The sequence below is a fragment of the Phragmites australis genome, chromosome 13, assembly GCF_958298935.1.
Source record: "Phragmites australis chromosome 13, lpPhrAust1.1, whole genome shotgun sequence".
Classification (NCBI taxonomy): domain Eukaryota; kingdom Viridiplantae; phylum Streptophyta; class Magnoliopsida; order Poales; family Poaceae; genus Phragmites; species Phragmites australis.
In genome coordinates, this window is record NC_084933.1 from 1319691 (window position 1) to 1336523 (window position 16833).

At 41.6% G+C, this 16833-nt stretch overlaps 1 protein-coding gene across 1 annotated transcript; it reads left to right on the forward strand.

Moving 5' to 3' along the window:
* The first annotated feature begins 3415 nt into the window (after window positions 1-3415).
* Window positions 3416-3880, forward strand: LOC133888346 (uncharacterized). Its single transcript, XM_062328551.1, has one exon. It carries the CDS (start codon window positions 3416-3418, stop codon window positions 3878-3880), a length of 465 nt encoding a protein of 154 aa, XP_062184535.1.
* The last annotated feature ends 12953 nt before the right edge of the window (window positions 3881-16833 follow it).

The following is a 16833-nucleotide window of genomic DNA, read 5'->3' on the forward strand; positions in this document are numbered from 1 at the left end:
CATTCGAGGGTCGAAGAACGAAATAAAACTGCAATAGATCCTAAATGAACTATGAATACTATAATCCTTTACGACTCTTCCATATACATGATTGATGTAGAAAGCATCTTAGAACGATCCATCCTTAGTGAACTCCTCGATACCTTCTCCAACTGAGTGTTTGGTGACAGCAAGAGTGAGCACTTTTTGTACACAACAACTTACAAAGGAAATAATATGCATATGAAGGTTTTGACAAGGATATGGCAATACAACTCTTTTATATAAATCCGCATTTTGATTTATAAACATTTGAAAATAAATATCAATTAAGGACATAACTATGAACAACAAACCACCTCAAGATTATAACCATCTTGACTTAACCAACTTTCCAACACCTAAACCAGTACTACTACAGAATTTATTTGGTGGGACGCCCATGTACAGACGGTTGTTGTGGAGCCGTTTGTGCAAAAATTATCTCAGACGGCTCTAAACAAGAACCATCTGTGATAGTAACGAGACCCCTCCGGGAGTGGTGGGACACTTTTAGTACATATGATTCCTATTGGAAACTGTCTGTATTAATATTACAGACGGCTCGTATATAGAGCACTCTGTAATAAAACTAGTATCACAGACGGTTTCAAATATGAGCCATCTGTATTAATATTACAGATGGCTCATATTTAGAGCCATCTGTATTAAAACTAATATCACAGACGGCTTCAAACAAGAACCCTTTACAATATTAATACAGATGGCCCCATACACGAACCGTCTGAGAAAATAGCTAGGGGGGAGGTGGGACACTTTAGTATAGACGGCTCCAAACATGAAGCCATCTGTACTATTAGAACAGTAGATCATATCATCCGCTACCTCTGAATCGAACTAAAACTGTGGTGCCCGAACAGTGAAGAAGCACAACTTTTGAAGGGAGAGGGCGATTTTGACAAAAAAAATTGTTAGATTTTGGTGAAAACTTGAAGATTCATTGGCATTTGTTACTCCAAGGTGAGCATTATGTTCTATTTTGGTTTAGATGGGCTAGATTTTGGTTTGGAGAGCTAGCTAGATCTAGATCTAGATTTTTTCCATAATGACATAGTTTTGTTCTATTCATTAGATGATGTAGATTTATGTTTTAATTTAGTCTTGAGAGATCAACTATATCTACATCTAGACTTAGATTCTTTTCATGATGATCTAGAATATATATTTGTTGTTCTAGGTATATATAAAGCTCAAAGTGTAGATGATGGTTTAATTATGTGTTACTATAAATGTCTAGCTTTAATCTAGTATTGTAGACAAATTTTGGATTTTTGGGATATAAACATAAAATTATCATTAACAATAGTATTTAACAACAAGTTTCGAATTAATGTTTGCTCTTATTTTTAGGTATTCATGTATATAATTAATATAACAGTAATCATTAATTATTTTTGAATTAATTGTCATTAACAATAGTATTTTAACGACATTTTTTTGAATTATAATTAATATAATGGTAAACATAAAATTATCATCAAAGATTTTTAGAAGTGGTCCCAACCATAAATTATTTTTATTATTTTTTGTACAAATTTTACAAGTTAACAATGTGGTACTAAACATATGCTAAGACAATGGGACAAACTGCTCTAACATTCTGGTCACCATTTTTTCTAGAACCTACTCTATTTATCAAGATTATTAGAACTGGATTCAATATTTTTGGACTAACCATGAATGAATAATGAATTATACAAGATAAAACATAATTACATCAATACAGAAATTAAATAGTTATTTACAAGAGCATCAACATTTTATTCTGACAAAAGTGGTTTTATATTTTTAGGAGCTATATTTATTTTCCTACGAGTTTTACAAAATTTAGCCGATTCACTACCTAGTCAATAACTCTTTTTCTCCTTTTTCTTATTTAACCGAAACACTGATGCACCAGCTCTTTTATACTGGACAAGTCCTAGCTATCGAGTATGACAGTGGGGTCGGCCCATTGACTCAAGTCACAAAGTGACTCGGCCGGTCTAGCCTCGCCGGCACACAGGTGGCTTGATGGCACGGCCTGCCGATGGTGGCTCTGGCGATGGATTCGGGCAGACCGGGGCAGCACAAGACCAGCAAGCACCAATGAACGCATTGGACGAAACTCCGGTCGACGAGCCTAGCCAGAAGATGGCCGGTGTGACTTGTACTCTATTCGTTGTATCGTTGTGATACTATTTTATTGGTAGTGTGCATATCAGCTATTGATTCAGGCCAAACTGAAACAAGAAGCATAGTAGAAACCAAAGCGTTGCGTTGTCGTTGTTAGAAGATTACGCAAGAAGCAATTTCCTAAATATCGCATGAGCACAACCCTATTACTTTCACACATCATCAATCTTTTTGCATTGTCAAGGACAGTGTACCTTATGAAGTTTCCCTTTCTCCCTCACCAATAAGGCATAAAAAGGTAAAAGATCAAATTTGTTTTTATTTACTAGAAAAATCCTCAGTTTTAGTTTCCTGCGATTTCTAATTTCGAGTATAGTAGATCTAGTCATTTGTTGTGCTTTCGTATACATGTCTAGATTATGCTATGGTAATATGATCATATCAGTTTCTGCTCATGAATTATTTATGAATTAAATTAAACATAAAAGTGTCTTATATTCCAACAATCCAAAAATCTTATTGTAGGCACTTAGGTTTATCAATGGATGGTTTTGTCGATGCACTGAGGCCAGATAAATTTTCTGGTGTGCACTTTAAGAGATGACAAGTCAAGGTCACTCTGTGGCTGACGGCTATGAATGTCTACTGGGTGGCTAAGGGCAAGCTGGAAAAAGCCCTTACTGCTGAGTAGGAAAAAGCGTTCACAGATACCAATACACTCTTTGTAGGATGCATTCTTAACATTCTTGTGACTATCTTAGTGAATTCGTATAAACATAGACACAAAAAAAAAGTTTCTGTGCACTCATTGTCATGCAAACGAGACGTTCGCAACCATGCATGTATGTACGTATAGAATACCAGATGATATGATTCACGTATGTACGTATAGAATACCAGATGGTATGATTCACGTTCAATGTTTGGTGAATCCTTTAATTAATGTTAATTTGGCAAAATTTAACACAAATTAAATCCGATTTGTTTGGATCCTTTCGGTGCATTGATTCTGTCATTCGTATGGGAGGAAGTAAGTTTTAGCTTAATTACCATGTTAATTTGAGAAACGTTTGGATAGGATGTTAATTAGGCAGAACTAAATGCAATTAATTAAAACTTGATTTTTTTTCTTGTTTGCATTAATTGCCTGTTGGTAACCGGCCGGCAATATATACAGGAGGCCTCACCTCCACTAAGCATCCATCCGATCCAGCACCATCTTGATTACTAGTGCTTCCAATCCCATTCCGAGATAGCAGCAATGGCCAAGCAGCGTGTCGTCCTCGTCATCGCCCTCATGGCTGCTTGCATTCTCCATGCCGCCGCCTCCGAAACAAGCACCTCAGCCAATTCGACGGTTGATGCGGCCACGACAGTGTATGGCGTCCTGCAGCAGAACAACCTGCCGCGGGGCCTCCTCCCACAGGGCGTGAAGTCATACGTGCTCCACGCCGACGGCGCATTGGAGGTGACCCTCCGCGGAGAGTGCAACTTTTTTGTCACTGTCGCCGGCAAGCAATACAAGTTTCGGTATGACCGCACTGTCAGCGGGATCATCAAGTCCGGGTCCATCACCCGTGTAAACGGCGTGAGGATGCAGGTGGCGTTCGCGTGGCTGGGCTTCAACCAGGTCAACCGCGCTGGCGACCAGCTCAGGATCCAGCTCGAGACCTCCACGCAGTCATTCCCCGTCAGCTCCTTCGCCCAGAGCCCCCACTGCAATTAACCTACCGACAGGTTATTGTACCGTATCCATAGGTTGACACTGAAAATTACATGTCTGTCCGAAGAATAATAAAACGGCAATTTTTCTTCTTAGATGTCTATTATTATATATATACTTCTTATATTTTGGGGAATCTGTCACTCTGCCTTTTTCTTTAACACTGGACCCTTTACGTGGGGGTCGGACTTTTTTGGAGGCTACTTAATGGGAGGTGCGAGACGGGAAATCGAACCCCCATCGGTCGTACTCCACTCTTGTAGTCTAACCACCGAGCTCTTTCTCGTCCGCTGCCACCTCGCCTTTTAATAGCATTTTACGAGATTGCCATGGAAGCTGTCGGAGGTCATGAACCACAAATTATAAAGGAACTGATCACAAATTATTGGACAGTTGAAATTTGAATCTCTCCTATTCCGAAATTCCTAGATAATTCGTAAACCCAAAAAACTTCAATGGGCTCAAATCCCTACCTTCAAATTTCGTGCTCAGCCCATCTCTCTCCTCCGTTTCTTCACTTCCAAGTCAGACATAATGAGTCCGTCACCTTCTCGGCCTGCCATGGCCCAACTTACCCTATCTAATTTCTTTATTTACTTTACAAGGATGAAACTGTTAGAATTATTAGGGCCGGCCCATGTAATAATTCCTAATAAATCTTAAAGACCCATATTATGGAGAGATGGCCCATATTGAGACCCACCCTCTATTGCTAATAGGGTTTTCCCCCTATATATATGCAAGAATCCCACTTCTTTGGGTACACGCAAAATATAGACTGCTAATTGAGAGTAGCCATAAAATTAAGAACGCTCTCATTATGTGAGTCTATATAAGAGTTAGGGTTTTTGCCTCTTTCTCTTTCTGTTGTGCTACCGTTGTAGTCTACTCCATCCCGACGTCGGCGTGCACCGGCAACCGGGAGAGCAGGTCTCCGAAACCCTCGCTCTTGAGATCTTGCACTGGGAGAAGGCGAATAAGGTTTTTGGGAAGCGCTCCGCATGACTGCTCAAGTTCTTCACCACGGCTCGTCTTCCTAGTCGCTTGGGCGCTGTCTGCTGTCATCATCAACAATTTCAGCACATCATCAGCAGGATCGATCGTGCCATCAACACGGTGCAACCAGCATCTTCATCAACCTCCATAGCGCAGGATGAGTACATAAAAATCATGTTACTCGTATTTTATTTCCTGCGATTTCTAATTTCGAGTATAGTAGATCTAGTCATTTGTTGTGCTTTCGTACACATATCTAGATTATGCTATGGTAATATGATCATATTAGTTTCTGCTCATGAATTATTTATGGATTAAATTAAACATAAAAGTGTCTTATATTCCAACAATCCAAAAACCTTATTGTAGGCACTTAGGTTTATCAATGACTGGTTTTGTCGATGCACTAAGGCCAGATAAGTTTTCTGGTGTGCACTTTAAGAGATGACAAGTCAAGGTCACTCTATGGCTGACGGCTATGAATGTCTACTGGGTGGCTAAGGGCATGCTGGAAGGAATCCTTACTGCTGAGCAGGAAAAGACGTTCACGGATGCCAATACACTCTTTGTAGGATGCATTCTTAGCATTCTTGGTGATCGTCTTTGTGATGTGTATATGCACATACAAAGCGCGAAGGAGCTGTGGGATACACTAAATGCTAAATTCGGTGCATCAGATGCAGGAAGTGAACTGTATATTATGGAGCAGTATCATGACTACAAGATGGTTGAAAATCGTTCTGTAGTCAAGCAGGCTCATGAGGTTCAGTGCATCGTGAAGGAACTCAAATTCCTCAAGATCAATGTACCCAACAAGTTTGTGGCTGGAGGCATCATTGCCAAGTTATCCCCTTCGTGGAGAAACTTTGCCACTGTTCTAAAGCACAAGAGACAAAAGATTACTGTTGAGAGTTTGATCGCGTCTCTTGATGTTGAGGAGAAAGCTCGGGCTAAGGATGTGAGTCTAAAAGGAGGCGAGGGACAGACTAGCGCCAATATGGTGCAAAAGCCCTTCCACAACAAGAAAAAAGGGAAAGATAATAAGCCAAACAAAACTACCACCTTCAAGAAGAAGAAGATGAACACACCAAAACTGTCTTGCTTTGTGTGCGTGAGATTGGACATTTCTCCGAGGATTGTCCAGACCGCAAGGGAAGAAAGGCTCCACAAAAGTAGAACTCAAAGACTGCTAATGTGGTGAGCATTGGCGAAGCTGGAAACGGAGCTGCATGGTATGAAAATTTACGCTCAGTGTTTTCAATATTTCAGTCTACTAATTGGTGGATTGATACAGGGGGAAATGTTCATATGTGTATTGATATCTCAATGTTCTCATCTTATCAGGTCGTCTATGATTCTTCCGTCCTAATGGGGAATGGGTCACATGCTTCTGTTCATGGTATTGGCATGGTAGATCTAAAGTTTACTTCGGGAAAGATTGTGTAGCTAAGGAATGTGCAGCATGTCCCTACAATGAATAAGAATCTAGTTAGAGGCTCCCTTCTTTGTAGAGATGGGTTTAAGGTGGTGTTAGAGTCCAATAAAGTAGTAGTGTCAAAGCATGGACAATTTATTGGTAAAGGCTATGAGTGCGGAGGCCTGTTCCGTTTTTCCCTTTCTGATTTCAGCAATAATTCTGTGAACCATATTTGTGGCAATGCTAATGATGATGCTAGTGTTTGGCATTCGCGGTTATGTCATTTGAATTTTGGTTCTATGACTCGACTTTCCAGCATGAGTTTAATTCCAAAATTTTCCATGGTCAAAGGTTCTAAATGTCATAGGTGTGTACAAAACAACCTCGTAAGCCCCACAAGGAAGTCGAGAAGAGAAATTTGGCACCTCTAGAACTCATACATTCAAATCTATGTGAAATGAATGGTGTTGACGAAGGGTGAAAAAAGATATTTCATGACTTTGATTGATGATGCGACTAGATATTACTATATTTATTTGTTGAAAATGAAAGATGAGGCTCTAGATCAATTTAAAATCTATAAGGTAGAAGTTGAGAATCAACTAGAGAGAAAGATCAAAAGAATTAGGTCGGATCGTGGTAGAGAGTATTTCTCTAGTGATTTCAATTTATTCTGTGAGAAATATGGGATTATTTATGAGAGGACACCTCCCTATTCACCCTAATCAAACTGGGTTACCGAAAGAAAGAACCGCAGATTGACTAACTTGGTTAATGACATGTTAGATATTGCGGGATTATCTAAGGTATGGTGGGGGAGGCACTCTTGACTTCATGACATGTCCTGAATAGAGTTCCTCTTAAGGATAAGGAGAAAACCCCATATGAAGAATAGGAAGGGAGAAAGCCAACACTTTCTTATTTGCGCACTTGGGGATGCTTGGCGAAAGTCAATGTACCAATAACTAAAAAGCGGAAGCTCGGACCTAAAACAGTGGATTGTGTCTTTCTGGGATATGCTCATCGGAGCATTGCTTATAGGTTTTTAGTGGTTAAATCTGAGGTACCTGACGTGCATATCGATACAATGATGGAGTCTCGTGATGCAACATTTTTTGAGCTTATATTTCCTATGATAGATTTACATAGCATGTCTAGACTATCTTCTGAGATAATCTCTGAACCTCCTCCACCTCTTGAGATTATTGAACAAATACATTAGCAAGATCCTGAGGAGGATGACAGTGAAGCTCCTAGGAGGAGTAAGAGACAAAGGATTGCAAAGTCTTTTGGTGATGATTTCACTGTGCACCTTGTGGATAACACTCCCAAGTCTATCTCAAAAGCGTTTGCATCTCCAGATGCAGACTACTGGAAGGAGGCTGCATGGAGCGAAATGGATTCCATCCTCGCAAACGGAACTTGGGAGGTCACCGAACGACCCTATGGATGCAAACCTGTGGGTTGCAAGTGGGTGTTCAAGAAGAAGCTTAGGCCTGACAGTACTATTGAAAAGTACAAGGTTCAGCTTGTGGCCAAGGGTTATACCCAAAAGGAAGGTGAAGACTTCTTTCACACTTATTCACTTGTTGCGAGATTGACTACTATCTGAGTGCTACTTTCCTTGGCTGCCTCATATGGTCTCATCGTTCATCAGATGGACGTTAAGACAGCTTTCCTTAATAGAGAGTTGGACGAGGAAATTTATATGGAACAGCCTGATGGGTTTGTAGTAAAAGGTCAAGAAGGTATGGTGTGTAAGTTGTTGAAGTCCTTGTATGGCCTTAAACAAGCTCCTAAACAATGACATGAGAAGTTCGACAGAACTTTAACATCTGCAGGTTTTTTGGTCAATTAGGTAGATAAATGTGTGTACTATCGCCATGGTGGGGGCTGAGGGAGTTATATTGTGCTTGTATGTTGATGACATACTGATATTTGGAATAAACCTTGACGTGGTTAATGAGGTCAAGTCTTTCTTATCTCAAAGCTTTGATATAAAAGATCTAGGTAAGGCTAATGTAATCTTAAACATTAAGTTTATCAAAGGAGAGAATGAGATTACTCTTACACAATCTCATTATGTTGAGAAGGTCTTGAGCCGCTTTTGTTACCAGGACAGCAAGCCTTCTCCAACACTTTATGATCCTAGTGTGATACTTCAAAAGAATAAGAAAAGTGGCAGGGATCAACTGAGATACTCTCAGATTATTGGATCACTCATGTACCTAGCTGGTGCTACAAGGCCTGACATCTCATTTGCTGTAAGCAAATTGAGTCGCTTTACTTCTAACCCGGGTGATGAACATTAGTGTGCGCTTGAACGAGTCATGCGCTATTTGCTTGGTACCATGAGTTATGGTCTTCACTATTCTGGGTACCCATCGGTACTAGAGGGTTATAGTGATTCAAACTGGATATCTGATGCTAATGAGATTTACGCCACAAGTGGATATGTATTCACTCTAGGTGGTGGTGCTGTGTCATGGAGGTCTTGCAAACAGACCATCTTGACGAGGTCAACTATGGAAGCAGAACTCATTGCATTAGACATAGCCACTGTTGAGGCAGAATGACTGCGTGAGTTGTTGCTGGACTTACCTGTGGTTGAGAAACTAGTACCGGCTATCCTTATGAACTGTAATAATCAGACGGTTATTATCAAAGTAAACAGTTCTAAAGATAATGACAAGTCCTCAAGGCACGTAAATAGACGATTAAAGCCTATCATGAAATTGAGAAACTCCAGAGTAATAACCTTGGATTATGTCCAAACAGCTAAGAACCTGGCAGATCCCTTTACAAAGGGACTATCACGGAGTGTGATAGATAATACATCGAAGGAGATGGGTATGAGACTCATGTGAGTTATACCATAGTGGTAACCAAACCTATGTGATTGGAGATCCCGTGAATTAGGACCTGGGAAGAACAAGCTATTGGTCTAACTAGAGTAGAGTACCTTTGTTGTTTGACCAACTCGAGTGAAGATGCAATACTCTCAGAGATCTGTAAGGCAGGTTGGCTAATGCCTTAATGTGTTCTATTGGCTTTAAGTAGCAAAAATGCTGACCTACAGGGCATTCTTGAAAGAACACACCTATATGAGTCTGACTGTTGGTCGCAGTCTATGAGATTTGGGTGATCTCTAGTAAACTCATGAAGAGACCATGCAACACAACTTTCCCTCCCCTCGCCGCAACCGCAGCACCGCAGGAGGCTCAGCGCGGCCGGGCGCATGTGGTGCGCAACGCGATTTGCGGTGGCGGACAATGGCGAGCCTTTGGTAGCAGGGTCAGGCGGCGCTTGGCGTGATCTGCAGTGGCGATGACGGTAAGCCTCAGCGATGGCATAATGGGGTCAGGCAGTGCTCAGCACGATCTGCGGTGGTGGATCCCAGTGGATCTCAGTGCAGCGATAAGCGAACAGATCCATAAGGCCCATGCGCGTCGATGGCTCAAGTGGTGGTTGACACCATCGATGGGGTCGGGCGGCGCTCAGCATGATCTGTAGTGGTGGATTGCAACGGATCTAAGTGCAGCGATAGGCGAATAGATCCATAAGGCCCACGCGTGTCGACAACTCAAGCGGTGGCTGACACCATTGAGGCAGCGGGCATCCTCGGCGCTGGTCCGCCTCCTCTTCATCCTCGACGGATGGCAGTGAAATCATTTTTCGTGCTTGTTCCTCACTAATTCTTTGGGCATATTTCCTCAAAGATACAAGTAAAGAGAATTTGATCCGTGATGCCCACAGCCTGCTGCAATCTATGTCTCAGATGTTGGCTCAGCATCAACCACCCTAAGCTCCCTCTGGTGGTCACCTGATGCTTCTCCATAATGACAATCAGACCAACAATGACCAGGAGAATGAGGAGTGACTGTGTGCTTGTTGTGGTCTATGTGGTTATCTGGCTACTTTGTCTAAGTTCTGCTCCATCTGTGCGTGTTATTCTAACATTTAGTATGCATGCTTCTATGTCATGCTTTTGGCTTAATTATATCCTTTCTTCTGGACGATCTTTTAATTCTTGTTCCGTACCTAAGGTTGTAAACTCTGTACTGTTGGTGATTGTTACTCTGTTAATGGAAATGGGGTTTCCCACGTTCGAAAAACCTACAACATTGACACTGGCGTCTCACAAGTCAGGGACGAGAAAACTAGATTACATTACTTAAGTTGGTCACCTCACGCCGGCGCAAAATGGTTAGTTTTACAGCTACGGCTATCTAGCTGTTAAAATAAAAATAGTAAGGCCCACTGCCACTACCATTCAAATCTTCGTTTCCAACAGATCTTGCAGTGAACATTTTTGATAACCTGAATGCAGTTAAGCATATGCACTCCAAGCATCTTGCTTTTGCTCTTCATACACCCATTGTGAGTTGTGAACGGTGTTCCTGCTATACACGCATTCCATCTTTCAGAAAGTTGAGATGGACATGAAACTGACCTTGGATGCATGCACTGGAACTGAATGACCCTCTCGTTTGCACTAGTGGCGCGCAGTATATAAAAGGCTTCTCTTTTGCCTGCCAGGTGGCTGGGAGACTCAATCCTTGTTTACATGCTGCCGCCGCCGCCATGGCGCACGAGATGATTGCTGCAGAGCTGCAGGACAACTTATGCGTCACACTGAGCACATGAGCAAAACGCGGCATCTTGCGTGCTTGTTCGTGATCTCGATGTGTGTTCGAGATTACCAGATAGAGCGGATCCTATTCTTTAGGTGTCTGTTTTTGTTTTTCTTTTTAGGTGACGATAGCCTTTCTTCAACCTTCGGCCCTCTGAGCTCCCGCCCGCCTCACCCTGTTGCGCTAGCTCCCCTGCCACCCACATACCCCACCCGTCTCCAACAACGTTCCCATCGTCGAATCTGCGCCCACCACACTCACCGCGCTAACCTCTCCATTTTCATGCTCCCCCGTCTCACCCTGGCCCACCAGCTGTCCTCTACCTCAGAGGAGAATGCCAACGGGAGAGCCATGCCATAGAGGAGGAGGCTGACGGTAGATCCAGTGGAGCCACACCGTGGAGGAGGAGGTCGTCGGCAGACGACCTACTAGAGAGCTCGAACCCTAGCAGGATGGCAAGGGATTGTGGATTTTTTTGGTGCGGCTGTGGCTAGGAAGGAGATGGACTAAATCGCGTTGAATTGAATTTACGCAAGGGGTTTTCTGAAAAAAATTGTGACGGGATGGTGGGATGATTTTGGAGCATTGGATGCGGATTAGACGGCCTCCTTCGAGAGTTTGCACATTTGTATGGAGGGCGCGGTTTGCACAAAAAAATTCGCCCGTGGAGAAAATGTCAATTGAAATGCATTGGTCAGAGTCAAACAACTAGTGGAGTACTTGTCACCTGTTGATCCCAAAAGATTTGGTCAATGCTGCGAACAAATAATAGCTAGAACTGTATTGTTGCTACTCTACTCGTCTGGCCATAAATACATGTTAGTTTTGAATTTCAAAACTTGAACTTTCAATATCCTTTTCATCGTTGCTAGGCCTCAGGCGACTAAAAAATTGGAAGCTTACAATCGACAAATTTGCCAGAGAAGAACATCAATGGCGAGGTTAGGATGGTGAGGTTAGGAGAGGGGGTTTAGGGTTCAACGAGGGTTTATTGGTGCCAGGTTTAGAGAGGTGGCCTTCGGCAGCGGATGGCCCGCTGCCAGCAACGGATGACAGAAATTAATGATTAGAGTTAGATTATTGCTGCCCACGACAACATGCAGATGGAATAGACCATATGTTGTCTGTATTTACTATTGTGCAATAGACTGAAATCGAGGTTCACTTCAGTCGACGTCAATCGGAGAGGTTAGAGTTTCGGGGGCTGGGTTTGTCGGGAGGCTCTAATGGCTGATGGGCTTAGAAAATGGGTTTTAGGGAGGCAGGCTGGCCAGGCGCTGGTGGCAGGTGAGATGGCCGGGCGGCCGGAAGACCACCTGTGGGTGGGGCTAGGGAAGGGCATCGCGTGCCAATGGATTAGCGCGGCGGGGGCCGGGGTAGCGGATCTAACGGTGGGGACGCTGCCGGGGATGTAAGCAAGCAGGTGGGAGGTGGGGGAGCACGACGAGGATTGTGTCGGAGAAATGCGTTGTGTCGGAGTTGAAACAGATGCGGGCAAGCGGAAGTAAGAAGAAAGAAGAAGAGCCTTTCGATATGAATCGGATGGTCCACGTCATCAATTGAAACCAATTTGGATTTCAATTGATTGAAAAATAGTGTGACCCAATGAAATGCTTACTTCTCAATGGATCGACCGTTGTCCATAGTGGATTAACTATTTACTTTGCGGAAAATTGTAACAGCCCAATTTCTCAAAATCCATAAAGTTAAAAACATTTTCAAAGGAAATAAAAGAATTTGCAAAATTAAATAAAAATCCTAAGTGTATATGTGTACCTTTATGCATATACACATATATGTGAGTATGTGTGCTATATGTATAAATATATATATATACAATGAGGGCTATTTTTTCTATAAAAGAATATTTAGAGTTATATATGTGTGTATATAATTGATTGTTTGTTAGATTGATTGATTTTGTGAGTTAATATAAATATATAGATTGTATATACACTGTATGTATAAATATACATGTGTATATACATGAGAGAGAATAGATTAAAAAAAGAAAAAGCTTTTAGATGAGTATAGGCCGAAGCCCATCTCTTTTCTCCTCTCTTTTCTCTGTTCGGCCTAGCCCAAGGCAGCCCAGCCGAGCCCATCTCCTCTCCTCTTCTCTCCCTCTCTTCTGCTCAGCTCAGTGCAGCTCAGCCAGCCGGTCGATTGCCCGCGCCAGTGCCGTCATCGTCGAGTCCGAGTAGAAGAAGACTGCCCAACCGCTATCAAGTTCGCCAGTGCCTCTAGAAGCTAGAGCCCGCGTCAATTTGGTTAGAGCCTGAGCCAAACTCGTGATGGACACCAGAGTTCATCTGTCAGCCGCCTAAAATCCCAACCAAATCTGCGAGTATGCGTTATAGATAAGCTATGGATCAAAACCAGGAAGAATCCCGGAGCTATGCGTGACCTTTTGCCCAAGAGATAGAGTCCCGAGCGTGTTTGAATCCTCATAATCACGTTTGAGACGCCGCTGCCTCCCTTTTCAGATCTGATTCGATTTGGAGATTAAGTGGTCTCACGTATATAAATATGCGACCCTAGAGCCTCCTAAATCATTACGCAGCTTTTGCCCATCTCGTCGAGAAGAAAACGTCGCCCACAGCTCATCTCCGACGAGTTTTGAAACTTTGCGCCGCCGCTCGTCGTCGCCAGCCTCTTTGGAGCTTCTCCGACGCCAACACGTGCCCTAGGTGAGTTCCCTGTGCCGCCCTGATGCTTTTCCGCCACTCGCCGTCAAGTTTAGGTCACCGGAGCGCCTCGCCGGTGTGTTTCTGGCGCTGCGCCGCAGTGAGAATCGCCGCCGCCGCCTCTGGTTTGCCGGAGCTGAGAGCCAACATGTGAGAGCCATCCAATCCAAAGCCAGCAACCCAGATTAGAAGAGCTTCATACCCCTTAGCGAGCTAATCCGAGAGTGACACGTAGAACTTAATCCTAGTCAACTGATTAGCCACCTCACCTGCCGAGTCAACGGCCATGTCAACGCTTTTGCTTGCGCATTGTGCCATGTCAGCGTTAGCAGCCCAGTCAGCATTCTTTTTCCTTTATTTTTTTAATTACTGTGCAGACATCATAAATAGTATATATTGGGCAATAAATAGTTTTTAGTATAAAAATAATTCCAAAAATAATAATAATTAGGTAATTAATTTCTGAAAATGTTTAATAGGTTTATTTAATTATTTTTAATAGTTTTAAATCATTTTATAATTCAAATAAATGCTAGAAAATTCCAGAAAAATCCCAAAAAAACATAGATGGCTTTGGAAAAAATCCTAGAAAATTCCTAGCAACTTAATTTATCTGTAGCTAATCTTTTTAGTCTAGTTTTAATCTTTAGAAAATCATAACTTGTAAACCGTAGCTCCGTTTTGACCCGTTCTTTTACTAGTGTGAACTTGTATGTGATGATGTTTATTGAATGATATTTGGTTCTTTTTGGATCTTGGTGTTTATACGATGTTATTTTTCCATGTATGTTACGAGTAGACGCCAACATTTTGGAGGAGCTAGAAAGTCTGCAGGATCAGGATTTTGAAGACCCAACTAAGTACAGTGAAGGCAAGTTGTGTTCTTGATCATATTTATCTCAATTTTTAAATATTTTGTTTTATAAACATGTATGCTAATAATATATTGGGAATATCAAGTGTTAGGTTTTACCCTAGTTTTTCATTATCATCCTTGTCGCCATAGTATGGTTTTGGGTTATGGATGGGTAAATGATGCTTAGCCTTACTTTGGGATGGAAATCATGTTAATTGTTCCACGAACTTGATAATGGTCTTATGCAACAATGATAAAATATGATGGAATAATTTTTTTAGTAACATGGCATAGGGATTTGAGCAAGTGGTATGTTGAGGCTGGTGTGTGATGGGAAAGTGGCAATCTTGCTCAAATCTAAGGACTGGTTCGTGAGGTGACATTTCTGTGTTACAGGATAACCACAAGTCTAGTATGGAATGAGCCTAGCCAATTAATTTGCTCACTCTCAGCATAATGTAGACCAGGCAGAAGAGCGGTGAATGGACGATATCTTGGGATTTGAAAGGCGCAAGGGGGGCTACTGTTGTTGAGGTGGAATCACGCGGCAGTAAAACCTTAGTGGGTAAACATGTGCTGAGAGGGGTATTGTAAAGGCTTTGTTGTGGATTCTTAGCGCATACCTCGGTAGTGTGTAAGAGTTATCCGTCAGCCAATGGATGCTCGGTAAAATAGGATGATACGTCTTGTGAGTAAAGTACAACCTCTGCAGAGTTAAAACTGAATATTCAGCCATGCTCATGGTCATGAGCGGCACTGAAAACCTACCATGATTATAACTAGATGTTTTGGTTAGACGAGTCAACTGTGATGGTGGGAATTATAGTTGAGGGTGGTCGGTCATAGTGGTGGGAACTATGATTGAGGGTTCAACCTTAGTGGATAGAACTTTGGTTGAGGTGTTGGTTAGTTGGTTAAGTCAAGATGGATGGAATCTTGAGGTGGTTTGTCATTCACTTAATTATATTGCTTTTCAATTTTTTTACCTAAACGCTGATTTATGCAAGTAAGCCATATAGCCTTATTCTTGTTAAGCCTTTATATGCATACTATTTCTTCACAACTTGCTGAGTACGACAAGTGCTCACTCTTGCTATCACCGAATACTTAGTTGGAGAAGGTATCGAGGAGTATGCTGAAGGTGGATTGTTCTAAGATGCTTTCTACATCGATGATGTCTGTGGGAGAGTTGTAAAGGATTAGAGTCTTCATAGTTCGTTTAGTTTTACTATAGTTTATTTGGTTCTTTGACCCTTGAAGGCCACTTTTGTAAGACGGTTAACTCGATTAAGTATGGATATTGTAATGATTATTATCAATGAAGTCACTATGTGTTACGATTGATTCCTGGGCTCAGCACATAGATGAGATTGGTTTGTTTCTTGAACCGGTCTCGACAAAAACTACATATCACCTCTTGAACTTTGGTCTAATCTTCAAATTTCACCCTGAACTATGAAACCAAATATATTTCACCCTGAACTTTATAATACTACTCAAATTTCACCTTGAACTATGAAAATAGATATATCACCCTGAACATTATAATACCATTAAAATTTCACCATAAACTATGAAACCAGATATATTGCATCCTAAACTTTACAATACCACACAAATAACACCAGAATCAGTTTTGAAGGGTGATTTTGCCTATGTGGTGAGTATGCATGAATGTTTTTGCTGCAAAGATATGCTGACATGGCTGATTTGGTCCAGTTCACTATCCACCTCATGGAGACGTGCCAGCATAGACCATAGCAGCAGCCCGTGTTATCTCAACTAGACGTCGAATGATAATGAAGCAACATGACCGAGTCAATACATGGCAAAATCACTTAGAAAAAAGAAGAATAAAACAAAATTAAGTGACATATAACACAGATCCTAGCGACAGCCCGTGTTAGCTTAGCTAGATATCGAATGACGATGAAACAACATGATCAAGTCAATATATGGAAAATCACTTGAAAAAAAGAAAAATAAAATCAAGATTAATTGATATGTCAGTTTGTATGGTTTAACCGTTGATACAGACTTGACACATAGGTAAAATCACCATCCAAAACCGGCTAAAGTGTTATTTAAGTGGTATTATACAGTTAAGAGTGAAATTTATCTAGCTTTATAATTTAAGGTGAAATTTGAGTGGTATTGTAAAGTTCATGATGAAATATATTTGATTTTATAGTTTAGAATGAAATTTGAAGATCAGATAAAAGTTTAGAGGGTGATCTGTAGTTTTCCGTTTACTTTTTTAGTCTACCAAGGAGAATGATCTACGTAGCTGAATTCAACACGGACCGTAGTATTCAGCATGCAATTGGAATTTCCCAGCCCATTTCATTACCTGTGCCCAAGCCCAA

Excerpts from the sequence above, each read along its gene's own strand:
- LOC133888346 (XM_062328551.1), top strand. The coding sequence starts at position 3,416 with ATGGCCAAGCAGCGTGTCGTCCTCGTCATCGCCCTCATGGCTGCTTGC.